This window comes from Pterocles gutturalis, unplaced genomic scaffold, assembly GCF_000699245.1.
Source record: "Pterocles gutturalis isolate BGI_N339 unplaced genomic scaffold, ASM69924v1 scaffold26725, whole genome shotgun sequence".
Lineage (NCBI taxonomy): Eukaryota > Metazoa > Chordata > Aves > Pterocliformes > Pteroclidae > Pterocles > Pterocles gutturalis.
In genome coordinates this window covers 622-28,263 of record NW_010144159.1, presented here as the reverse complement: position 1 = coordinate 28,263, position 27,642 = coordinate 622, and the positions used below count along the sequence as shown (strand labels likewise).

Below are 27,642 nucleotides of genomic sequence, written 5' to 3'. Positions count from 1 at the left end.
TCTGTCTGTTTTTTGATTTTTTTGTGGGTTTTTTTGTTTGTTTTTTTGTAGTAAAGAAGGGTTGTATTTAGAGGCCAGTAGCTAGAGATCCAACCAGTGGAGCTCATGAAGCACTACCTGGCCTTAAGGCCACCATCCAAGGGAGGCTGGGAAAATTATTATTCACCCAGCCTCCGGAAATGTAATGTACCAGCAGGCAAAAAACAGTTCTTCATGTAGTACAAAAACAACAAAACGAAACGAACCCAAAAAAAAAAAAGAGGAAAATAAAGGTAAAAATGAAACAAAAATCATTTCTTAAATTCTAGTGCCATAGCTTTTTTTGTTGTTTCTATTCTTTTGTTCGTAACAAAGAGAGAGAGAGAGATTCTACTTATCCATCTGACACATGCATCCTCATGTGGTCGTTGAAATGCTCGATTTGGTCAAACTTAGCTGGACAGACAGAGCAGACGTACGTGGTCCCCTCCGTGCAGGCCACCACCCCGGCAGGGACAGCCCTCGCGCCGGTGCCGGTGGCTCCGGGTGTGCCATTGGTGGCACTGTGCAGAGCCACATGCCTCTCCAGCAGGGTCTTGTGGGAGAACTTCTTCTTGCAGATGTAGCACTCGTAGGACTTCTCCCCGCGGTGGAGGCGCATGTGCACATTAAGGGAGCTCTTCTGGGTGAAGCGCTTGTTGCAGATACTGCACTGGTACGCCCTCACGCCAGTGTGCGTCACCATGTGTTTGATTAGGTAATCCTTTAACGAGAAGGAGCGCCAACAGATGCTGCATTGGTGGGGTTTCTCACCTGCCCATTACCAACGAGAAAGACAGAGAAAGAAAGAAAAACAGAAAAAAAAAAAGACAATAAAATTAAACCAGCTCTGTACGACTCCACAATAAACTAATGGCAAGTCCTGCAGAGGTCTCTGGAGAGGTGCTCTGGTCAAAGAGTAATTCTGTCAATAAGCATGTTTTAATACACAAAATCTTTTGCAACCAGAGTTTCGGAATGCTTTACCAAGAGGGCTGCAGGTATTCCCAGTCCACACACAGTAAAAAGGAGCTCAGGTGATTTCTTCAAGGCACTGAGAAAGACAGGACTAGAGTTAAAAGGTCCTGGTGTCTACCCCCAGCTTCAACAGCATTGCCTCTCCTGCCTTGCTCCTCACGCTCACTTCTAGATAGGTCTTAGTCAAGTTACTTTACCTTTCAGTGCCTCCATCTCCCTACTTGTACACAATGAAAGCATGGACAAAGCTAGTGATTATCGGATAGCTACCCTGTAACATGCTTGTTTTTGTCAAAATGAGAGATTGCCAAAGGAATCCAATTGTCTATAAAAGGTTTACATTTGTTGCCCCTTTTTCTGGTCAAATCTCATAGCTGAAACATGGATAAGAGTAACTGAAAAGGGTACCTCAACACACAGAATTGCCTAGGCCAGCTAGCACCGGGCAAAGGGCAACCTAACAGATACATTTCCAATGTAGCAGACATTAAATTTAAATTATTTGACTGCCAATAAAACACCTTATCAGGTAAACCAGAGATATATAATACTTATGTCATCTACCCACACTGCCTTGTGCGCCCAGGGCTGTTGTAAAACTGATTCTGGCATATCCAGACAAACCTGTGACTACAAGGATGAACTGAAAAAATACTTAGCTAAACAGATATGCTTGGTTTGTCCCAACTGTTCTTAATTCCTCCTCATGCTCAGAGCTCTTCTGGGAGACAACGCCACGGCCTCATGTTTCATGGTATCAGGCAACATTTTCATGATATGTTGCTGTACTGATAATGTAGACAATACCCAACACCCTGAATGCCCCATCAAAAGCTCCTTTTAATTTGTTTTCTGAATCACTTGTGGCATATTTCAGGTGTGTTTTATTCATCATCCTCAAAGTTGTCAGGGAGAGAGACGTACCGATCCTCTGTTTCACTGACTGAATAATGATTTTCCTTTGGTCATTCTGCAATTTCCCCTCTAGCAGAGATCCTTTTTTTTTTTTTTTTTTTTTCTTTTCAGATATCCTGCTTCCTCCTTTTTGCGATCTGTCTGGCACTGTTTTAAATCCTGAAGAGTCAACCTTCAGGGACCATAACATGCCTGCGGTAGTATTTAATTTACTCTTTGTATAGTGAGTTTACAATACACTACTTATATCCAATTTTAAGAGAAGATAATTAATATGGATTGGATAGGAAGGACCTACTTTTTAATCTCCCCTGAGTCTGTTTCTTTTTATTTCACAGTTTGCACATATGACAGTGACATCTGTGAATGAAATCCACATGCTGCTCTTCCTTGCACCAATGATGAGTTTTTCCCTTCTTGGTGAAAGACATTTGGTCAAACACATTAAGTCCTTACTTTTCTGCTGGTGTTGCCGAACATAGTAGTGTGTTGAGTGTAGACAGGTCAATATGCTTGACATGTGTTACATGGAAAATGATAAGTGTGTCAGTTATAATTATGTCTGATTAACTTACAAGAGACTGATTATATTGACAATGCTTATTTTTGCCTTGGGCAATGTATGTCCCAGAGTTTGTAGTAAGTTGGCCTCCTCTGCTTTAGACCCTGTTAAGACTATGCTATAAAAACACCGTAATTTTTGCCTGCACATGTTTCTAAGATACACAGGGTTCTGGTTTTCTAATGTTAGCTTCAAAACCTTCCTGGGATTTCTTCTGTCCTAAGAATCTCAAAACTTTTTAGGTTTTCTTTAGAGAAAACTTTGCTCAGTGAATTACGTGTGCATGTTCCTCCTTTTGGTTCTTTATTTCATATTTGGCTCGTTTCAGACAGCAATGTGTGACAACTATAGAATACTAACCACAGTGTGATATGTGATATGTAGGGGAAGGCAATGATGGCTTATAAGGTGCATGGCCACCGGATGCATTCTAGCACTGTATTTCCACAACACTGCATTGTGGGATACATTAAAGCTAGTCTGCAGGGAACATGGAAAAATGTCCATCTCTAGTATGTTTGTGTCCATGTGAAAGAAGAAAGGGAGGTACGTTTCTATTGCATTGAAGTTACATCAGAGTGTATTTTTCGGAAGCATAAAAACATACAGAGATTGGGAGGCCTTTAGGCTGTTGAATTCTGGTTTATGATTAACTCCTCCATGGCTTCTCTTCTGAGCCCTCCAAACAGCAAGACTAATTCAGACATTTGCATCTCCCAAATCTTTCCTTTTTTTCTGTGGATCTTTTCCAGAGCCTCTTTGCCTGGCTTTTTTCAACAGAGCTGAGTAAAGTCATCCTGACAGTGGGAACAGCTGTCTCCTCTCAGTTTTCATAATGATCCTGTCCAGCACTAGACAAGGTGCTTTCTCTGAGGCTGTCCAGCAGTAGACAGGCATGCTTTCTCTGAGGCTGTACGTAGAAAGGCTATTTTCAGAAAGGTTTTCTGAAGCCCTGCCCTCTGTTGGTCAAGGTGCAATTATTCTCCCAGACACTCCAGGAGCCAGTTTGTTCCTAAATGAACATTGAAATTATCTATCTACCCAAATCTCTCCTTGCCACCACAGTTCATTATTTTGGGCATTCTCAGACCCATACAAATAAAATATTCATTCATGATTGGAGATGCCTATCAATTTCCTTCGTTGACTTTATGTGAGTAGCCAGGAATATTTTAGGTCAGGTCTTCCAATTCTTTATCTGACTTCAAATACCAAAGGCAGTGCACCATTTGGGGTGGGGGAAATAAAGCACCCAATCTCAGGAAAGTAATTTGTGAAAAAGTCTTTCTAGCTTTTAGAAGAAAGATGCAAGCAGATACATTTGACTGTGTTCTGAAGGGGATATTTTTATGAATAACACAACACTATCTACATAGTATTTTAGCCACTCGTCCACAACAGAAAGATGGAGAACACAAACAGACACAAAGGGTAATCCTGGGATTCAAGATTCCTGATCCTTGCCATCATACATTTTGTATCAGTCTTGAGAAGTTGACTCTTTTGTATATGTACATGTACATGTCTGCCTTAGATGTCTAGAGGAATTTTTAATTGAAGTGATAATTATACGCAAATAGAAGTTAAAAGTTTACATATGCATATGGAAGCGAAATCTATTGAATTCAATGGGGAGCCATGACTTACACTTCTCCCATACCTTGGGCAATTCTCCAGGTTCTACTCCATGTATCACAAACCCAGCATTTATTTTAAGATCTGACGTTAACAACACCACTGCTTGGTGAGAGAAATATTTACTCTTTCTCTGAACTAGAACTTCTCTCCAATGTCAGAATGAGCTGGTGGCTAAAGTAAGCAAAATTTAGTCCTGAACCCAGGATAGCTTCTGCATGTAAGATACATATCTCTCCTTGCTTTGAAGTCTCACAACTTGACAAAGCTAGAAAAGGCAGTTTTGGCTCAGTAGTAATATGGTTACCTACATTGTCTCAAAAGATCATATACTAAAGCGGTTGCATTTTTAAACAAAAAGGGTGCTGATGTTGTGTTCTACATATATTATTTTAAATTTTTCTCTTTGAGCCTTATGTTTCTGTACTCGCAGACAGTGAAACATCTCACTTACCAAGAGACAGGGGATTACAGCAATCAGCTTCAGTGAAGTACAGAAAAACTTCTTAAAAACCCTACAAATTTACTTTCTTACAGGAACATGTGAGGTTTTAGAAAATATGTGGCAGTGTGGTCTGCCTGCTACAGTGTGACCTACTGCTGCAACTCCACCAGGAATGACCTTGCCCTAAACTCATGACAGTCACCACCACCTGAGCTTAAACCCCTGTAGCTGTAAAACTTACAGAGGGATGCTCTTTCTTAGTAGATATAGTTTCTGTTTCATGACTTATTACAATTTCCTCATGCCACTTCTATTTAATGTCACCTGGTCAGCTTGCAGGGGACAACAAACGCTTACCATTTCCTTGGATGGGTGCAGGACATATTTTACTCCAAGTAAAATGAGCTTGTTTCTGCACCATGCACAGTTAGGCCCCTGTAAGGGACCTGTATTTTTCTGCAGGGGCTCAACTTCAATGGAGTAAGGTCAGAAAGTGTACAGTGATACCAGCTCCCTGGATAACCTCTCCCTCCTGTTTGCGCTGGGGGCTGGCAGGTTGGAAAACAGAATCTAAGTACTTGTCTGTCAAGGACCTTCTCTGTCTTTGTATATAAGCCAAATGGACATGCTCTTACCTGTGTGTACAAACATGTGCTTGACGTAGTTCTGTTTGGCGGTGAAAGTCTTGTTACACAGAGTACACTCATAAGGCTTTTTTTCGCCTTGCCCACCTGCTGTGCTGTGGCCCGCAGATGGGGCCAAGGGCTGTGGGGCTGGCAGCTGAGCAGTAAAGGTTGACAGGCCAGGCTGGGACACTGTCACAAACTGTGTCTGTTGGCCAGCTAAAGGCTGGGGCAGGCTAAAGAGAAAAGGCTTAGGGCCACTGCCAGCAGACTGTGTGGTGAAAAGGGCAGGCAGGTAGGTGTTGCCAGCTGTGCCAATGACCTGAGTGTTGCTGGTCAGAGTCAGTGGCATCCTCAGATTGCTGGTGAGGGTTTCTGTCTGGCGTAAGTAGATCTGTGTGGTTGGCAATGGTTGGGCAACAGTTGTGTTGACAGAAGGCTGCAAAGCCCCCTTTTCGGTGCTGTTATTGACTGTGAGCACTTTGCTGTCCATTTCAACGTCATTGCTTCTCTCTGGCGAGGAAGAGTTGGCATCTACATGCTGCTGCTGCTGCTGCTGCGGCTGAGTGCCATCAGCAGGGATGTCATTTTGATCTGCTTGAGAAGGTTCTTGCTGCCCATCCCGGCCCAGACCAGCCATAAACTGCTGTTCCATGGAATCAGGCTCAGTGCCAATGGAGGAACTGACTCCCGAGTCAAAACTCTCCCCTTTGGGCTCACTCTCAGTGCCTTCTGCTTGGTCAGTGTCCTCAGTGCATTCCTCAGACTCATTGCGCTCAAGGATCTGCACCCTCTGTTGGCCATAGTAGTCATAGTCATCCTCCATCTCCTGCTTAATATGGATGTTGCCCATCAGGGTTTGAATTCGGACAGGGCGTGGCTGCTTGCGGCAGTGTGTAGTCTCTGGAGTGGTGGAGAGGTACCGCTCCATCTGTTGCGACCGTTCATGGATCCGGGTAATCCAGCTGGGGTCTTCCATGTGATGGTCCCTGGGGAGCCCCAGGGCTGTTTCATGGTGGCTAACCACAGCTCCACTGTAAAAGGAGCGCTCCCCACTGCCATTTTGCATGGAACAGGCGTAGAGGGCTGAATAGATTCTGTCAACACTGTGCTGTGAATGGCTCTGCAGGTAGCCAGACTCTGTGTCGGTGCTCTGCCCTGAAGTGCCTGATTCGGGTGTTCCCCTGGGTGTCTCCTGGCCAGAATCCTGGATCACTGGGTAGACCTCTCCCACGTTTTGTGAGACAATTCTTGTGCACTCATCAATCACAGTCTTGATCTGCAGGATGCTGGCAGCTGTGAGGATTTGGAGGGCCTCTGACTGCGAGACTCGCAGCACCCCGCTGTACATGAAGTCAATGAGCTTTTGCACAGACTGGACTGACACCACTGAGGGGATCTCAATGTCGCTGTAGCCCAGCAGCAGCTTGTCCTGGAAGAAGGGGCTGCCAGCCGCCAGCACACAACGGTGGGCGCGTAGCATGCTCCCGTGGATGCGGACCGTCACGTCACAGAAGTGGCCACGGTTGCGCTGCTCGTTGAGGGTCTCGAGCACAGAATTGCTGAAGTTGTGAAGATTGATGCTATGAATGCGCTCTGTCATCCCCTTGCAACTGATGTTACCTGTAGCAAAGAAAGTGACAAAAAAAAAAAACCAAACAGATTGAGTCTGTCCTCTGCAGAGCCACAGCGAGGGCACTGGCCAAAGTGACTGCCCACTGGGTAAACAAAACAGAGTATACTGTAAAAATCACATACAAAGACACCAATTAGAAGACTTCATCTCTGTAAGGCTAGAAGTAAACTTTGCTACTCATTTGCAGAAGCTCAAGTCCTGAAATTTTGGACAAAAGCAGGCAAAGGCAGGTGTAGCCGGGTCCAAATTCCAACCACATTCCTGGGCCTTGGACTTTGTTTCAGCTTATCTGGCTTTAAAACGCCTAGAGCCAGCCAATTGTAAATACTGAGCACATTGATTAAAGCTGGATTTTAGGATGTTTGGATGTGAATCCATGCTAGAAAATATCAGATTCTTACTTTAATGACCCTTTACACCAAGTTGTTAATGGAAAGAGCATATATGAAAATGTGATTTCTATCTAGATTGGTATTTTAAGGAATTTGGATTTTATGTTTTACAGTACAGTTACTTGTATCAAAAACACTGGCAGTCACTTTGTAAAATCCAAATCTGGTTCAAGATTTAGTCTGTAAATGTTCCTAAAATCCCACACACAGTTTTGTCTGGAGTTGTGGTTTAGAACATTTGCTACCCAATAGTGACAAACAGTCCTCTGTAAGAACCAAAAGCAAAAAGTTAACATGAGCTGTCCCCTTCATTTTTAGCATATCCCAAGTTCTGACTGGCACCAGAATTCCATCATATAAAAACAAATGTTCTCCTGCTGTTATTTACTTGACTGAAACTGGAAAGTTACAGACATTTACTCTAAGGAAGACTTTGTCTTAGTTTGGCTGAATAATCTAAACAGAGAACAGTTTTGAAAATCACCTAAGCAATTCGGGTACAGAGCCAACATATCCTTCAAAATGAACTCTTACAAGTGACTAAAAAGTAACTTCTTAATCTCTTGATCCACTTTTCCCTGTCTTCATCTTGCCTGCTTTGGTTATAATGCTTTCTTGTTTCATTTCCTGTTCTCTACTAATTTTTCATCTACTTAGATTTTGATGGGCAGAAACTATGGTTTCATCCTTTAACTATGAAGAACCAACTGCCCTTTGAGTGGTAAACAAATAAAACATTATTAATAATTTCTTTCTCTTAGCATTTGTAGTACATGCATCACCTTGGTTCCCAGAAAAGTACGCAGATAAAAGTAACGCAAAATCACCACTAGTATTACTGGCATTTTGTCCTGAATAAGAATTGGATAGGGTGGAGGATGGCTTGAGTGCAGCCCTGAGGAGAAGGACTTGGGGGTGTTGGTAGATGAAAAAGTGAACATGAGTCAGCAGTGTGCAACTGTGGCCCAGAAAGCCAACCAGATCCTGGGCTGCATCAAGAGAAGCATGGCCAGCGGGTCGAGGGAGGTGATTCTTCTCCTCTACTCTGCTCTCAAGACACCCCACCCGGAGTACTGTGTCCAGCTCTGGTCCCCCCAACACAAGAAGGACGTCGAGCTGTTGGAGCAGGTCCAGAAAAGAGCCCTGAAGATGATCAGAGGGCTGGAGCACCTCCCCTGTGAGGACAGGCTGAGAGTTGGGGTTGTTCGGCCTGGAGAAGAGAAGGTTCTGGTGGGACCTTATAGTGGCTTTCCAGTACCTGAAGGTCTACAGGAGAGATGGGGAGGGACTTTTTTACAACAGCATGTAGCAACAGGACAAGGGGTAGTGGATTTAAACTGGAAGAGGGCAGATTTAGGCTAGATACTAGAAAGAAATTCTTTACTGTGAGAGTGGTGAGGCACTGGAACAGGTTGCCCAGGGAAGCTGTGGATGCCCCATCCCTGGAGGTGTTCAAGGCCAGGCTGGATGAGGCTTTGAGCAACCTGGTCTAGTGGAGGGTGTACCTGCCCATGGCAGGGGACTTGTAACTTGATGATTTCTACGGTCCCTTCCAACCCAAACCTTTCTATGAATCTATGATTCTACAATATTGCTACCAAAGCTACAACCCCTCTTGTCACAATTACTTGTTAATGCGTGAGAGTGCTAAAGTGAAATTTGGTAAAGAAGCATGAGTAAATTAAACTAGTTTATTGTCACTGTCTGTTTTAACAGATATATACAGAGCAAATAAACAGCATTGAAAGCAGTTTCACACACAATATCCCTCTGCTCCAGTCTAAAAGGTGCTTTACATCTCATACACAGACACTAGAACACTACTCATTGCAATTTGCATCCTCCCTGCTCTGCCTTTTCCTTCTCATTTATCCACTCCTGACGTCTCCAGCACCCTCTATTCTGCTGGTTCAAAGAGAAACCACTTTGGACACAGGTGGTTAGTTTAATTCTCTGAAGTAGCTGAATGGTCACAAACTGGAAATCCTGATGGTGCCAAGCTGTCTGAAGAAGTCTGATGTTAACAGATGTAAACCAGCCAGTATCAGAAGGTTACTAATTTCCATGTGAGATTAGAGCACTGGGTGGATGCTCACATAGCAGAAGCAAGGAGGAAACCACTAACAGTATCACGGAGGTTGTGAATTACATCTGTCTTGTTTATAAGCTCTGACAGGAAACCCGAGTTTCCTCCTCTGATAAGACTGATCATAGGACTGGAAAAACATCTTAGAAACTCAGAGACTCTCCTTCAAGGGCACTGCAACTATTTTTACACAAAATAAGGTACAGAAGAAATGCATTCACTCCTCCGTCCAGAGTAATTTTTCAGAGGTCTCCAGGCTAATGCCAGATGTTTCCCCTCCCAACATGTCAGATCACATGAGGATTCAAAATGTATTTACATAAAAAGTCAGAATCCTTGATCTGAAAAGAAGATAACTTAGTAAAAACTTTGTACTGGTGGGGAAACAGAAGAGTGGAAAATTAATGACAAATAAATGACATCTCTTTTCAAGACCTACTGTAATCCATGGCAAGTGATTGCATAGTTACCCATCTATCCGTATCTCACTTTGAGTGGTTGTCTATCAGTATGTTAGAAATCTTTCCATCAATAAGCATCAATCACTACTTGGTTTGACCCTAGAGTTCCCTTTTCACATGAACATGTCTTTAAGATGTACTTCTGGAAAAGGAAATGACTTCTAGTTTATGTTCTGCTTTGTCAAATGAGGTATTTGATAATAAGACGATATGCGCAGTAGTCTAACTCAATAAACCAAAAATTGTGCCTTGCACATGCACAAGGTGGAGTATTTCACACATACCAGAGATGCTATGGACAGGTCTCTTGACTTGAGCAGGTGCAAAGAAATCTGCTTTGTTCCTATGCAACTTAGCAGGTAAAAGGAATTTTGTGAGTGGAACTCTGAAAAATGCATCCTCAGGATGGCTCCTTTCCAGAAAGGTGTGATATGTACCACAGGACTGGATGACTTCTTGTCAAAGTGAATTCTGACACTTATCCACAAATCATGTCCAGAAAGGGGGAAGGGCAAGGTTCATCTGTAAACTTCAACAGTCTTTCTCAGGTCCTGGCTGCGGGAAGCAAGAGTTGTGTAGCCACAATGTATTGGATGATTAGCTAACTTGATGAAAACAGCCAGCTGCAGTTCTTAAAGGCTAAAGAAAAGAGGTTTGTATGCATTTATGAGAGCAATACGAATAGCTCTTCTCTAGGAACTGATCTAGGATGCATCTTGAGGTGGAGGAACTTTTCTGAAAGTCAGTTGAGTCACTTCATAAAAGGCATGCTATTGGTATAACAGAGTTTTCCCTTAAAAAAAATTCTCTCTTCATGAGGTGGAGGAACTTTTCTGAAAGTCAGTTGAGTCACTTCATAAAAGGCATGCTATTGGTATAACAGTTTTCCCTTAAAAAAAATCCTCTCTTCATTTCTTTATTTCTTCAAATAAAATTAGAACATCTACCACTTCTTCACCTGAGAAACCACTGAAATTCATTCCTTAAGGATAAAAAGAGAGGGGTGGGTAAAAGAGACAGAGCAAATGGTAAAAAAAAAGCTAACACAGATTTTGAGGATGTTTATTCCAGGCAACCTTCCTTGACATTCAACACTGAAAACCATACCTATCCAACGTACAGGTGACCAAATAATTTGCAATAGTGTCAGAGATGCTACTACACAAACCGCAACAGTATAAAAGAGCAGCTTTAACAAATTCCAGAGACTGGTCTGTAGCAAAACCTGCTGTCCTGTGTTGCTCCTCTCTCTCTCTCTGCAGGAAACCGTCCAGATCCAAGTTTTGTGGTTGTCCCTTACTGTATGCTGTTCTAAACTGAAAGGTGACGTTCCCCATAAAAGGTGGAGGTGCTAATTCAGGTTTGAATTTAAAGTAAATGCCACATTCTAATAAAGACTAATAGAGCCTTGGACAGGCCAGAAAGCGTGTCAGCTCTTCACAAGACCGAGCTACACATGCGCCCACTCACCTACTCGTCTCTGCACCGAATGCCTGTCTCAGGAAAAAGACTGCTGTCTCAGGCTCTTCTCAGGCCTGCCACTCTTTCAAACTCAGACAGTGGGAACCTTTCTGTGAAATTCAAGTAGTCTTTGTTAAGTGCTCCCCCTCCCTTTTTTTGTCCAGTAAACATGATGTAGAGATCCCAATGGACTTATTCTGAGAAACTCCTGTAAAATGGTTTTGTCCCTTTTCTGAGAAGCAAATTCTGATTGGAGGGGTATTCACAAACCATATAGGAAAGAATGGGTGTGAAAATGCAAAGGCCATTCTTACCCAGATGGGCAATGAATAGGCATTTGCCAGTTAAAAAAAAAAAAAAAAGGCAAAAAGCAGAAAGAAAAAAAGAAAATAAAAAAGCCTAGACAACTGCACAGATTATGCACATTTGCAATCCTCCTGGGATGCAATTTGAAGCTGGCATGGCATAAAGGTGAAACATATTACTGTGCAACTTTGAAAAAAGCTCCGTTACCCCATATGCAAATGTACCGATTAAACTGTCAAGCTATTCACAGAAACATGCATGGAATTCATCCTCAACTAGTAAGAAGTAGCACAACTTGGATGGGAAAGGAAAAAACTTTTGTTGTGTAATACATGACTGAATGCTTAGATTAGTGTTTCCCTGAATCTCATCCACCCCTCCCGCTGACTTTTATGCTATGGGCATTCAAAAGAAAGTAGATTTTACCATGACAATAACAATGACAGTCTCTCCAAGTACAGTACCAAAGGGGAAGGCAATGGCAGAAGGAAACAGCAGGCAGTGGGCTCCTGGAAGATGCTATAGAAAATGTGGAAGTGCAGCAGTGAGGTACATCAAGCATGGCTTGAAGGCAGTTTTCTATTTGCCAAAGCTGCCATACATAGACCTACATAAAGCTAGAAAGGTATGGCTCTCAAAGGTGATTTTTTTGTTTGCCAAAAACATAAAAAATTATCCCAGAAAACACATGATGTATGAAATACCGAAGACTGTAGGCACACACAAATAGCTATGTTTTACATTTAATAACGTATTTAGTAAGGGATTTTTTTTGTACAGCCACTAGATGTCCCTTTCTGCAAAGCCACTGCTTACAGCTTTAATGTTCGTAACAGAAAGATATTACAGAATTTGATTTTCTCTAGTGTCCTTTAAAATCACAGCATCTCAAAGCTCATTGCACAGTAATGACTACAATTTCTAGGAACATAGTGATGATGAAACCACCACAGCCACTGTAACTCGGCAGTAGCTCAGTGCACAGCCTTCACCTGAAGCAAAACTGTGTAGGATGCTGAAATCCAAACTCTTTTGGAAACTTAATGTGTGGTCTTTAAAAAAAAAATATCTGGTAGAATAAACCCCAGAGGCTCTGTCTTGCTTTCATATTTATGGGGCAAAGAGAATAATCATCTTACAACCTTACCTTAAGAACTGGTAGGCTTGCTGAGACAAATACAGATTGAGTTTTTGCCTCAATTTTGTGCAGTAGCATTTAAAAAATTATTTGGCAACCCATCTCACTGATACTTAGACAAAATTAACTAGAGTTAGCTTGATATTGCTATCTAGTTTGTCTTCCTGACAAGCTTGTCAGGCCTTGCACCAATAAGAGTGCACACTTTGAGAGACAGTAGAAAACTTGGAGGCTTTATTATCTCACATAGAATATGGTATCTTTTTATCTTATCATCAAAATGACAACTGTCTCCCTAGGTGGGAGAACATCCTGGGATAAGACAAAGATCACAGAATGGCTAGGGTTGGAAAGGATGTTAAAGATCATCGAGTTCCAACCCCACTGCCACGGGCAGGGACACCCTCCACTAGACCAGGTTGCTCAAAGCCTCATCCAGCCTGGCCTTGAACACCTCCAGGGATGGGGCACCCACAGCTTCCCTGGGCAACCTGTTCCAGTGCCTCACCACCCCCATAGTTAAGAAATTTCTTCCTAATATCTAACGTAACTCCACCCTCTTTCAGTTTAAATCCATTACCCCTTGTCCTGTCACTACACTCCCTGATACAGAGTGCCTCCCCATCTCTCCTGTAGGCCCCCTTGAAGTACTGGAAGGCTGCTTTAAGGTTTCTCCAGAGTTTTCTCTTCTCCACGCTGAACAACTCCAACTTTCTCAGCCTGTCCTCATACAAGAGGTGCTCCAGCCCTCTGATCATCTTTGTGGTTCTCCTCTGGACTCGCTCAAACAGGTCCACATCCTTCCTGTGCTGAGGACCCCAGAGCCGGATGCAGTACTCCAGGTGGGGTCTCACGAGAGCAGAGCAGAGGGGCAATTACCTCCCTCGACCTGCTGGTCATGCTTCTTTTGATGCAGCCCAGGACACGGTTGGCTCTCTGGGCTGCAAGCGCACATTGCCAGCTCATGTTCAGCTTCTCATCTACCAACACCCCCAAGTCCTTCTCTTCAGGGCTCCTCTCAATCCATTCTCCTCCCAGACTGTATTTGTGCTTAGAAGATGTGGAAGTTAGGATTTGGTAGGCTTTTTTCCTGCTTCTGGAGCTGTTTCACTGTGCATCTGTAACCCGGTTACTAGTTCCTGGGAGCACCACAAACGTAAGTAACCTGCTGCTGCCGGAGACAAGCATTATAGTCTACTCCTTACTCTCTTCCTCTACCACACAGAGTTTTGGAAATCTCTAATCCTTGGTTTCCACACCAAGTGCTGGATGACCACAGCCTCCTGGCTTTATCAAAAGAATGCATAAGGTTCTTCCCACAGTCATCCAGTCTACCTCTTCCTTGTTGTGGGAACAATTTACCTACACTACCTCTTCAGAAATTTGTCTAACATGTTTGCAAAAAAACCCAAAGTGGACGATTTCCACTCCCTCCCCAGACAGACTGTTATCTTTATAGCAAGAAAGTTTTCCTAGTATTTAATCTTGAAACCAGTTACTCATCCTTTCCTCCAGCAGACACAGAGAACTACTGACCATTTTCCTCTTTATAGCACTCATACATTGGAAGGTGCCTCACTTTTCTTCTTTAGAGCTGTCTTTTCTAGAAAGTAGAAACTCAGGTCTCCCAATCACCCTCACTGGTTATAGGTACTCTCATCATTCTTATCTTCTTCCATGTTCTCTCTAGTTTGTCCTTCTATCACTTAAAATGCCGGGCCCTAAAGTGGATAAAGTACTCTACCTGAGCGAGGTGAATGAAGAGATACTGAGATACTTCAAAGACGATACTCTCTAAAGACCCTACAGAATAAATAAAACCAAGCAAACAAAGCACTGGTATGAAAATAAAACCCTACAGATTTTCCTTAAGAAAGGCATGAATCAGTAAAGAATCCTTAATTCGGAACGAAAATCTCAACTCTTGCATAAACTTGACAGTTCAGTGGAAATACAGCATTTCCATTACAACATATGAAAACTAATATAGCCCCACAATTTCCGTAGGAAGTTTTCTGATTTCCATACATTAGTGTCTCCTGTTCCAAACTTAGCACCATAACCATGGATGCTTTCTTCAGCTCCAATGGCTTGATTTATCCCTAGTGATGAAGTTTTATTTTCTATTCTTCTCAAGTTAGTTACTCTAAAATAAAACTGGATTAACAGAGCAAAAATTCCCATCTAGTGTTTCCACACATAAAATTAGTCCTGCATCAAGTTCCAACTCTCTGGGACCAAATTTAGTGAAGCAATACTTTTTCCACTCAAGGAAGTGACTTGAATTCAAATCCTGAAAACCTGGTAGTGACTGACTTCTCAGTAGATCTCAATGATGCTAGAGAGGCTGATTTAGCCAATCCTGCTCAGACTGATTCTCCTGAATTTTTGGCCTCATTCTCCTGAATTTTTGGCCTCATTCTGAACAAGGGTCTGCAAGAGGAAAAGCTTGTATGGAGTTTCAGGAACACAGGAGAACATTTGTATCCTCAGCAGGAGATCTGACCAGGAGCAGCCCTTGCTTTCTGTTGCTTTAAAGGTTTGCTGGAGTTTTCACCCAATCATCTGCTCGAACATCTTGAAAATCAGTATCTCCTTCTATAATATCTATCCAAAACAAACACCAGATGACACTACACGGATTGCCCTAACCCTACCAGATTGTTGTTAGAATCAAAATATGTAGCAGTCTACATTTAACAGGAAGTACTGTATTTTTACCAGCACAACATCTATTAATGTGTCAGTAACATACTCTATGGAAGAAAGAATCACTGCTTTCTGAAAGCTGTCAAACTTCTCAAAATTTCATAGTCTAGTAACTATATTTATTTGAAAGACAGAAATGCATGCACACACAAACACAACCTTATTGTCCAAGGAGCAAACTTATGGAGTAGATGGCTGTTTCTTAAACAGACAGGCTTTTCCTGCAGACTAGAGAATGTTCAGCAAATCTTCTATGGATTATTTATTTAGTTAATTGCCCTCTCCTTTTTAGCATCTACCTAATGATGAGATATCAATTTTACCCAAAACTGGAGACTAAACCATAGGTGTTCTGTACATACAATTGCTTCTGTACCCAGTGGGCATAAATCCCCAATGTCAAGCATAAAAGCCTCTATTTCAACCTACATGCTTGGGAAGCAGGCACTGAATCACCTCCCTTTGCTTCGCCTGAAAGACTGAGGGAGGAGTCCCTCAGCACTAATCCTGTTTGCTCTACAATCTGCAAAGTGGCAATGTGTGCCTCAGTTTGCTTCACATGTAGAACAGGGACAGCATCACGCACCCAATTCTGCAGAAGGACTGCCTGCCGTAATTAATCTTAAATTTTTTTTCTGCATTTCTTGAATAAAGAGCACTACAGAAAGATCAAGTATTAACTCTACAGGTCTCTTCCATTTTGTTCTCCAGTCTTACAAAAATGAAGCTTTCCTCTCACACTACTCTTGTGGTGCATTGATTCCTTTATACCTCTTCATGGTGAGCATCCTACTTACAACTGTAAAACACCAGGTAAAAACTATCTCCAGTTCATAGCAGTCTGGTGACCAAGGGCTTCAAAGTGTTACAGCACATGTAGCTATTTTTAAGTTAAAGAAATATTCCATTTTTAGCCAGGGTATTTATTTTTTTCCACTTTCACTCCAGTTTGTATTCTTGCTATTTTAGGAACTCCAAAGAGTACACTCAAAAGACTTTTTTATTCCCAGGCACATATTTGGGGTCCAGTCCAATATACCTCCACTGTAAACACTGGCACACATATATGCACACCCTCTTTCTCTCAGTTCCTCTCTCAGCCCTTGTCTGCAGACCCTCTGCTGCTCCAGCCATGCCTCCTAGCATAGACACGGACTACGCTGATGGGGGATGCTTCTCCTCTAGGTATCTACAACACCTCCAAGCAACATACACTGTTAACAGAAGAACCACCAAAGCTGTCATCACAGCTGCATTAACAGGGACTTCAACAAGCTAGCCATAACATTACAGGGGTGTTACTTCCTGTGTCCCAGCCAGCTGTAACCATTTACATTAGCAAAAGATAGGACCACTGAACAGCATTTTAATGCTTTTTTCCAAAATGTGAAGGGAGAAAACTGTACAACTGTCCTCTTGTAATTGGAAACAGAGAAAACACCGTGGCCACATGATGGCACCATTTCCTAGGAAGAGGACTGAGGCTGCGTTTATCCCTTCATCAGTAGGGAACACGTTCATGTTCTACATGAAAACTGTTTCAACCGTGCTCACTTGTTCCCAGAGAGCTCAGGCACAATCCTGCCAAGCCCCAACATGGCCCAACTGTTTTAACTGGCTATAAGTTTAAGGCAGTTTGGCTCTTGAAAAAATCTAGATGCATCTACTGCTAGTTTTCCTTCACAGTGCCAGGTGCCCTTACTCAAAGGGCATGCTGCACTAGTGGACTTGCAGCAAGAGAGCCACTTAGCAGTGAAGAGGTGAGATGGGCCAGCAATACCTGTGAAGTTACGTGTGAACACTCCCCACTCACACAAAGAACAGGGGGATGCTTCTTGTGAAAAAAAAAAAAAATTAAACTTTTTGGAAAATGTAGGCAAACAAGGTGATTTATTTTGCTAGTCTACGGTCCTGGTTAAAAACTTACTGCAGTCATTAAGAATACTTTCACCTGCTTTAAGAGCTTTTGTTTAAACGTTAATAGTGCATTTCAGACTGAATAACCATAAGGAAAGTGAACAGAAACTGCTTTCGGTCATCTTCCTGTGGTGGACTGTATAAACTTATATCCTCTCTCTGCAGTGTTGTTTGAGTAGGAGAAGGGGCTGGGGTTGGAGGTGGGAGCTGAATCTGGAGGAGAAATTAATTAGAAGAATAATAGGTGCAAATATATTAAAATGTGCCTCCAAATGAGACAATTGCTATTCCCTGAAGTCTTTCACATTTGCCCTGTATTGTTAGGTTTTTTCCCCCAGGCAGAAAGACAAGGAGGAAAAGCTTATCAGTTTGAGTGTGGTTAGACACACTAAGCGTGAAAGCGTGTGGGCTTTGGTTAAAAGGAAAATACAGATTATAACCTCTTAAGATAATTACCTGTTTAGAAGGTTTCTATTCAAACTAGAATCCTCTACAGGCAGGGTTTTTAGGAGTCTTGTTAGGCAGAAGGTGCAGTCAGAAATGGTTGACTTTGGCGGGAGAGCTGACGCCTGTGGAAGAGCACTGCATATACTCTCCATGCTCCCAGAGAAAGGCCTTTCAATGTAGGAGATCTTGTTCTAGTCAAAGAACTACTGGTAAATGGGAGAAACAAGGAATGGATGAAAAATTGTAAATGCCAGTCCTCAGGGCTGGGAAAAAGATTCTTTTATCTCTTCCAGTGGCTATGCCTCAGCCCTGAGTAGAGGAAAGCTATCACATGAAAATGCTAGATTTTATTTGGTTATTTTTTCCATTTATCTTTTTTTATCTATTAGTGAAAGGGTAATTGTTAACTAGTACAACTGGGTGTTTTGGTGAATATTTCAACTTAGAAATATTGTGAGACAGATATTCATACATTCATTCATTCAGACTGTGGTTTCTTTATTTTGAGTTATGGGATGAGTGTTCAGGCCTGCTTAAAATTCAGATTTAAATATCAGTGGGAAACAACACATGCTCATGTCAATGATACTGAAGGCCACAGGGAAAAATTCTGTCCTCAGTGAGTTCTCTGCAATCCCTGGAAGCAGACTTATTTCCAAAATCACCTACTTAGTTTTAACAGGAAGAGAATTGTACAGCAGAATGCTTTAAACTAATAAATGAAGGCAATAAATAAGAACACAGCATTCATGGGTGGCTTGATATCATCAGATGGATCCATAGTATTAAACATACATTGTCAGTTTCAACATTGGTTTTTCTTTCCCTGCCCTCACAGGGAAGAGGCCCAGGAATTACATGTATACATAAGCATACAGACACCAACAGGTGATACTAATATAGTACATGAGAGTTATTTTTCAGGTCTGCCTTCAGGCACCCTCTACTCAGCCAAAAACACCAGAGATATCATCTGGGAGTTTAACTTTTGAATACACGGAATATGCCCTGTTTCGAAACACCGCATAGGATCGAGGTACAAGGCATTTTTCTGAAAGTTGACATGGTTGCACACACAGGCATGAAGCTGTGGGGAGAAGTCCCTTGCTCTGTTTTTATTTTCTCTATCATACCCCTTTTCACACAAAAATTGCTACTTTGTGGTTTTTTCTCTGTGTAACGTCAATAAATTACACGTTATCATTCCTATCATCTTGTTATAAAGAGCCTTTCAAGATTTTTAATAGATGCACAATATTGCTACACTTACATTTTCACTGGTTAAGAACACAAAAATAGCTGTTGTGAGATTACTCTTAATTTATACTACCACTCTCTTGTGGGCTTTCAAGAAGAAGCATTTCACCACATGTCACAGATTGATAGAGTATATATTGCGCATCCCAGGCAGGCAGAGATCCTTCCAGTGTTTAACACAACAAAGCTGGGATGAGTAGGGGTTCTAGGATTTGTTTATCCTTTCTTGGTAGGCATAGTTAATTCCTCAAGGAGCTATCTGTGCTGACAGATTAACCAGAGATCTTGAATTCTCTTTGTATTCCAGTTCCTGAGTGGCAGATACGTAAGACTAGATCTCATGTTATTTTAGCCTTGTAAATCACTCAATGGAGAATGAAAACAGGCACAGAAAACATAAATGAAAAGATGGTGCAATGGCATTCCCTCTAGAAACAATAATAATTGGTGTCCTCAGGAACCCAAATGCACAGTGCCAGCCAGAACACATCGCTGTGGTCTGCTGTGCACCAGGCTGCAAGGCAAATACCCTGATGCAAATGAAGGAGTTCAGTGCCACTCTGATGCAAATGAAGGAGTTCAGTGCCACTCTGATGGCTTATAACTGACTTTCACCCATGGAGCAGATCAAACACCACATCTTCTGGAAATACAACAATTTTCCCTCACAACATACCCTAGCACACTTCATCACCATTAGTAGGCAGTATTAAACAGTATCTTGGTTTCACATCTCAGGTTCTCTTCTAGTACCATGTTAAGGCTTCACTTCAAAAACGTTTTGAATGAAAGATGTCTCTTTGTTCAGCCGAGAACAATACAATAATTGTTTTGGTTTTCTCTCATTTGAACACTGCTCTGGCCCTCCCTTGTTCTAAAGTTATTGAGCGGGACCACAGCACAAAGATTACATGGCTACTCTATCACAGTTAAACAAGAGAAAAGAGGAGAAAGTTACTATGGAAGCCTAGATGAAAAGAGCAAAAAGCTGCAGTGCTAGACAGATCACAGTGGTGAAAAGGAATAGAAGGTGACCAAGTCTATTTTTACATCTGTAACTTTGAAGTTGCATAGTTGCAACAAACCAGGCAACCAATACACCAGCCAATGTTTCTCAAAGCATGGGAGGTGTCTCTCTATGGCACACAAACGACTAACTAAGAGAGATGTAAGTACTGAGTTAACTCAGGGTTTTAACAACACACAGTAGGACAAAAGGAGATACATATGTAGCTGCTTTAAGAGTTACCTGTCAAACACTGGAAAATCTTTTATGTTTGACTCTGCTATATGAAGTGTCCCTCTGCACACTGTATTAGGGAAATAGCACATTTGGTTTAGTCTTCTCACCCAGTTAGGACAGAGGAGATGACAGCAGTAGCATGCATGGTTAAGACATGAAATAACAACGTTTGGCATGATTATGTTTGACATCCTTCAAGTAGTTCATATAAAGTGACAGTTTTGCTATGTGCAACTTCAGGAGGAACAACTGTTAAAAGGAAAAAAAGAAGAGGAAGTCAGTCAGAAAGAGTCTGAAAGGAAAAGATAAGGAATTAAAATCCATAAGATCAGAAGGGAGAGGGGCTTAATAGTACTTTATTAGAGTCCATATGCATATCCAAGGACAACAACAAAAAAATAAGGAAGCAGAAATGCTACAATGGTTAAATAACAAGGTATAAGAGTTCATTAAAGCTGAAAATGTATCCTTCCAAAAATGGAAATCATGCCCAAGTGACACTAATAAAACTGAGCATAAACTTAGCAGGCTAGATGTAAAACAAAGATTAGACAGGGTGAAGAGGAAACTTAAAGAAAGAAAACACTAAAGGTACAAAGACAAATACTGCAATAAAACATTATTCAAACATATCAGACAGAGAAAGCTTACAGGCCAATGACTGGTACCTAAGAAGTTGTACAGATTAAACAGGCAAGTAGTAGACTCAGTGGGTTAGCTCAACTACTGATCTAAGAAAGCAGTAAAGGCAATCAAGGAGGTTACAGAAAATCTGCAGTGGAATTGACATTATTGCTTTAATTTTCAGAATGGATGATGATGGAAGAAGGTAAGATAGCTCCAGGGGGAGAAGACCAAAGTACTATTCTGGAGACTTATTAAGAAAACTCAAACATACAAACCCAAACAAACAAAAAAAAATCACAAACAAAAGAGTACTAGAACATCTTAATACATTGGACAGTAATAGACAGTCGTATAGTATTCATCAGTCACTCATTTCATGAGTGAAGCAGCTGAAACACTCATCCAATATGTAATGGAAAGATTGATTAGAAGACTCACAATTTAAAGAATCATAATAAAAATCTACAGGGGGCAGACTCTGAAGACAGGAACAGGTAAACTTAGAAACAGACTGCAGATCTCTTACTGGACAGTTACAGTATGTCTTGATGGCAGTGCAGCATGACTTACAAAAAGAAATATCACAGTATTATCAATTCAGTCACCTCAAAATCTTAAGAATGGAAGCTATGGAATCGCAAAGAGCAATAAGTCTTTTTATCCTTTCCCAGGTACTTAGTAAGAATAGATACACTGGGGACACCTCTTCAAGTTCGCCCCTGAAATTATGAAAGCTAGAAACTTGCATGGCTGTTTTAAACCAAAGCTGAAATTATGCGTGTTATCACTGAGAGTTCTTTAAACAGAGAGCAGTAAGAAAAGCACTGAATACCACAGGAACTGACGACTTAGCATCAAGCCAGTATTACAGGGTCATCAAATAAGAGTATCAACATTTAGGATAATTAGACAAATTTTCAAAAGCATCTATGTGAGTTATAAATGTAAGTGATTTATACATCAGTGAAACTTGGGCTCCAAAACCGCAGAGTTGCTTCTGAAAACATACTCACTGACTTCATAACTGAAGTATCATATGCTATCAGTCATTTCTCATGAGAAGAAAAGCCCGAGAGACCAACCTGACAAAACTTACTTAGTGTACTGATTAGGAATACAGAGACCAGTTCCTATCAGAAGTACAACATTTCACACTGCGAATTCTTCAGTGTATTGTGATGGCTTTTTCAACAGAGGCAGGGTGAGCTCAGCTTACAGTTTTACATACCTGTACTTGTACTTCCGTCTCTACACAATTCAAGCAACATATATCTGCTTCTATATAAACACAAGTCATTCCTGGCTGAAATTTCTTTGATAATATTAGAAACAGAAATATAAACCTACAGGACATAGACACCACTTTTGACTGTTAAGAAGAGAAGCACTTACTAAACAAAATTTCAAATGATCTGCAAGACGGAAGCATAATTAAGTGTTGTGACATCAGTATTTGAGAACTATGGATGTCTTTTCTTTCAGTTTAGCTTGCTACAGAAAAGGACTGTATCATTATTATTATATCATCTAAAACAGATATCTAAACATACATGATTTCTTAGGTCACCAAAAACAACCTAAAAATATCTGGCATTAGCTAACACATACCATACATAGATTAGCAAAAATACAGATGAAATTACTCTTGACGTACTGCCTGCCTCTGAAAACAAGGAAGCTGGTAGAATCAGGCCCCTGAGAGTGGAAATCATCTGAAAGCTCCAGAGCAGTTCCTAGGGGAATCACAGCCACAAATTTCCAGAGGCAGAGGGAAGACCACGAGGGCATGTAACTGTTCTCTTCCTGCCACAGAACCTCAAAGAGAGACATAGGAAACCTAAAACATAAAGATGAGGCCAAACTACCTTCAGATCCACCTAGCCTCTATACTAGCCCCAGGCAAATCAAACTTGTTGATTCATGGGAAGGGAATGGTGGGTTACTCTAGGTGCTCAAGAAAATGAAAACCTGGAGTTCGCACATCCACCCTCAATGCTCTGTGGAGTTCAGGAACCTTATGAGGTTCCCTCTCTGCTTTTCCCTGTTATGCTGGAAGGCTATCAAGCTAACAAAAAATAAAAAATCAGAATTTAGGAGGAGAAAAAGAAAAAACTGCCTCAAAGTTCCCATCCTGTGAAAGCTAAAAAATGCTGGAATTGGACCAAGACAGCCATGTCGACAGCCACGTCACCTGAGCATGTATGGACAAAGGGTTCAGATGTGGTCCATCACCAACAGTGTTTATAAAGTGCCTTCTATTTAATGCATAAAAACTTCCCAGTCCCTTGCTAAAACATAACTTTAGAAAGTCCTCCCCTGTCTCAACGTCTTGCCAATGATTGTTTCACAGATTTTTCAAAAATTATCCATGCGTCACTTTCCTTATCAACTTTTATTCCTTATCAGAATCTCAAGTCTCTGCAAGAATTCTGTGTTCTCTAAAATAATAAAAATTGCTTCAGCAGTTTTTTACAATGATTGTCCAACCTGCCTCTCAGTCTCATGGAAACTCTTTGCAAAGACGTTGCTTTTCTCTTGTCTGGAACAAATTCCTTCACAGATGGACCATCCAATGTCTAAGAATAACTCTTTTACCTACCAATAGAGACAAAAGAGATTCAGTTGCACTGTTCCCGTGGGATTCCATTGAGTTTGGATACATCTGTTAAGATGCATACATCAGAGCTTGAACAAAGTTTTTGTGTGACTGCATCTCTGAGAACTCGTGAAAGTTTCGGCCAAAATGATCTTATCTCTTGGCACTTGCAAAACATAACTAGCTATAGATGCTTTCTGAAGGGCTCCTGAAGAAAGCAGCCTATACAGACCAAATCAGTTTAAATACAGCCACGTCCTGGTGACTTCCTTCCCTCTCAGCAAAATCTTTAGAAGCTTTACCTGAGGCAGTTCAGCCTTCAAACTAGGACCCTACCAACTTTATGCATTCTCTCTCCATAAGCAAGAAAGTATGTGGAAAATCACAAGTAGCACCAATCTCATATGCTTTTGTTTGCTTCTTTGCAACCCTTCCAGAACCTGTGCCTCCAAGCTTGTCCTTGTAGCTCTTTGCACAAACACCTTTCTTCTGGGTAAGCAGCTACATCTGTTTGTGACAGCTGAGTGGCCAGAGGTATAACTCATTTAGAGCTCTATCAGCTCACTCTATGACTTAATTCCAAACTGATTCAAAGTGGTGCTTTCACGAAAACAGTTACCTCAGGAAGCACCTCTTCCTCTAACCTCTTTCTCCAACTGCATTGCATGAGCTAGCATTTCCCAGGACTGAAAGAGATGCAAACCAAATACAATGCATCCTAGCTTCTGGATTTTGCTTCAAGGATTCATCTGCACTGGAAATATATCATAATGTTCAAATCCAGAAATCTAGGACCCAGTCCTACCAGGGTCAGAAGTAATGCAATTTAATTGGGAATAAGTGGCACCAGAAACAGCATGTAGAATGTCCTACACTATAGAACTAAGCCCTAAATTAAGTTGTGTGTCACATACAACTTTGCCCACATTTTTTTACTAAGTACTTGTTTCAGTAAGACTGGCATTCAAACTATTGCTTAGGCTTTCTTCACCTCTGGCTTTTACAGCTGAGGAGCAGATGGCCATCACAGAGTTTTTATTTACTATGTTTGGAAAAAGTATTTTGATCTGAATCACTCCCAAAGCACCCTGATTTTTTAAAGTAGATTGGTTTCTGAATATTTCTCATAATAAATATGTGGTGTTGTTTTCTGCCAAGCACTAGTGGCTGTGCATGCAAAATGGTCAGTGAAGATTTCAAACTGATTTGAATAGGTAGCCCCTAAAATCCAAGTCTCTTTTTCCATATACATGAATGAAGGCTTATGGAACCACCTGTACATCAGTACATTTTTCCAAGAATTGATATAGCCCACCATGCTGACTCTTTCTGGGTGTTTCTGATATTTTCAATGAAAATTCCTCTCAAATTTCCTGTCTAATCCTAGTTTTAAGTATTTTAAAATTACTTACCATCCACTAGAAAACCCCCCACCAGAATGAAGAATGTCCTTTGAAAATGAACTATAATCTGCCCAGCTGTGGGGATAGGGGCAGTATAGCAGTCTGGGCAAGGGAGGAGGAGCAATGTTGTAGTGTCCAGAAGGTAGAGAGAATGACAGGAGGTGCTACTGGCCCAAAGAAGTAAAGCATCACCACAGGTCCAAAGGTAGAACGGAAAACAGATGTGGCAATGTCGACCTGAGAGGAGAGGAGGAGAAGGACAAAGGGAGGGATTCTAGGGTGAGGGGAAAGAAACAGTTCAAAAGGTAGGGGAGGCAAGAGGTAAGGAGAAGGAGTTTGTACTGACAGGGAAGCCCATTTTTAAATGTTAGGAGCCACAAACATTAATCTCTTGGGTCAATGACTGTGTTCCAGCACTAAGGATTGTGGCAATATTAAAAAAATACCACATAACATGGGAGACAGCTATAGTAACTATGCAGTAAATATCCATCACGCCTTCTTTTTTTGTTCATGTGAGAAACTGGCACTGCTATTTTGCAAGGGCATGCCAAACACTAATTATATGCACACCGCCCTGAACAAATACAGCCTGACAAAGGTTATAACCCATCATAAATAATGGGAGTTTTTCTACTGGTTTCAAAGCACATGGAATCAGCTAACAGAGATTCACACCACAAGAAGTCTTACCATTTCTTGAATTTTTGCAGGACTCTAACTGTATTTTGGGAAACAAATTTCAACAGTTCCTGAGATAGGACAATATTAATGCTGAACACATTATTAAACTCCTTGTCTGAAAAAAAACATCTTCAGTGTGAAAGGAGCATCTAACCTCGGTTTGCAGTTTATTCATATTGGTATTGTAAATTTAGTAGGAATGGAAGGTGATTTGGGGACATTAAAAACTTTGGAGTCTAAAAGACTCTGTCGACAGATCAGGTAGAGCATGAAGAGCTGCAGGCTCCACCTCGCCATACTGCCCTCTGCCAATATTCCTCACCCCTGAACTTGGCCACCTCAGAAAGCAAAAGCAGGAGTTCTTTCTCCAAGTTCCCTACAATCCCTGCTGGCCTCTGTGCTAAGGCTGCTTTCATGGGTTGCCATTTGTACTGTCAAAAAACATCAGTGTGAGGTTTCAAATCCCATTTACTAATGAACTCTTTCATCTATGTGAATGGGATAAAGAGATTCTTTGTTTGAAAATAAGGATTATTTTTTCTCATTGTTTTGCTAACTTTTTGCATCTTTTCACAAGCTTTTTGTTTTCAGAAAACATTACAAGACAAAACTGTACCCCAGTTTTAACAAAGGGCCTGACATCTCCAATTTTAAGAGAATTTTTGTATATATTAAATAGCATGCTGCCTGCTGCTCAATTGTTTCACATCTCTTTTTTCTCCCCACATCACCAGGTAAGATTTAGGAAAGTCTCCCCAATGTTTTCACCAGCTCTATTAAAATCAAGATCTCTAGAAGAAGCTCATAACGAATAAAGTCAGAAGCCAACAGGAATGAATTGCAGCTAAAGTGATTTTGATAGTGATGATCCCTATAACCCGGCTGCTTCCAAGCTTGGCCCTGAGGCAGGATTTTTAAATTAAAAAAAGGATATACATACTTTTTAATCTGGTTTTTTATTGTCATGCTCTGATTTTTTTTTTATAGGCTTTTGCAAAGTCTGGTTGGCTTCTGAGCTCTTGAAACCTGGTGTCATCATCTTTCTTTCTTCTTTTTCCCCCTCGTAAATTTTACCACATCCTAAAACCACTGCAAAAGAGGTAAACTATATATTCTAAAACCAGTGAATAATGAGGTTCACATCACCCTGCACATTCTTGCCCAAGACACTTCTAGGCAGGGACCACTGTGAAATAACAATGTTTTGAAGAGCTGACGGTAAATTCTGACTTTCAAAAATTCAGTTTTAATCATTCCCTCCCCTATTTCTGTATTTTTTGGCAAAACAGAAAAGAACATCTTTTAAAGGCCTATTAGCCCATGCTGAGTAATCTGAAAGTGAATGCACTCAAAACAAGGGCCTTAAATTGGTACAACCACCCAGGTCTACAAAGATTTTCCTGACTCTCACAGACTGACCCTCTCCACAAAACACTCCCCCTTCTTGGTGGAAATCCTTTACAACCCTGGGTGTCAGAGCCAGACACTTGTTTTCTCCCACTGCAATACAGCACAAGCTGAAAAGCCCCATCAGTACATAAGCTCACGTAACAAGAAACACGTGACTACCTGGAGAAGAATAACTACAGCTCTAGTTGAAAAGAGACACGCTTGAGGGGTCTTCCCTTTTCAATTCGTAAGAAGCAGCAACCTCACCCAACAACACGCTCTCTGCTTCCTCTGGCTGATTGCATTATCACAACCTTAACACAAAACACTCTGTTTCAGTGGTAATTCCCAAAGAAGGGAAAAGGTAAGCCCTGCGGAAGTCCTACTCATTATGGAAGGAGCATCCAACTGGAAAACCTGGTCCACAGTAAGGACTGCCTTTTCAAGAACCCTAGTGCAACAAAGCAGCACATTGGTGTACTCACAATCAGATGAGCTTGTGTGTGCGTGCAGGTTTGTTGGTGAATGTGGTGAGTGGATGAGGGCCAGGCTCAGAGACGGAACAGCTTCAAGGTTCAGGCAGGGAAGGCCCGGCTTGGCGCTGCATGCACCCGTCTGAGTAATCTCATTCTCCTCAGACGCCTTCTGGTTTTCAGCTGTTTTGGGTTTCTTCCTGAAAATAAACAAAGAGACCTTTGAAAGGACTGACTGCAT

General features: G+C 41.4%; 1 protein-coding gene across 1 annotated transcript; it reads right to left on the bottom strand.

Moving 5' to 3' along the window:
* Window positions 1–27,642, bottom strand: ZBTB20 (zinc finger and BTB domain containing 20). Its single transcript, XM_010085026.1, has 3 exons — window positions 27,414–27,642; window positions 5,189–6,799; window positions 1–792 (listed from the first exon to the last, which is right to left on the bottom strand). Exons 1-3 carry the CDS (start codon window positions 27,640–27,642, stop codon window positions 374–376), a joined length of 2,259 nt encoding a protein of 752 aa, XP_010083328.1. The 3' UTR covers window positions 1–373.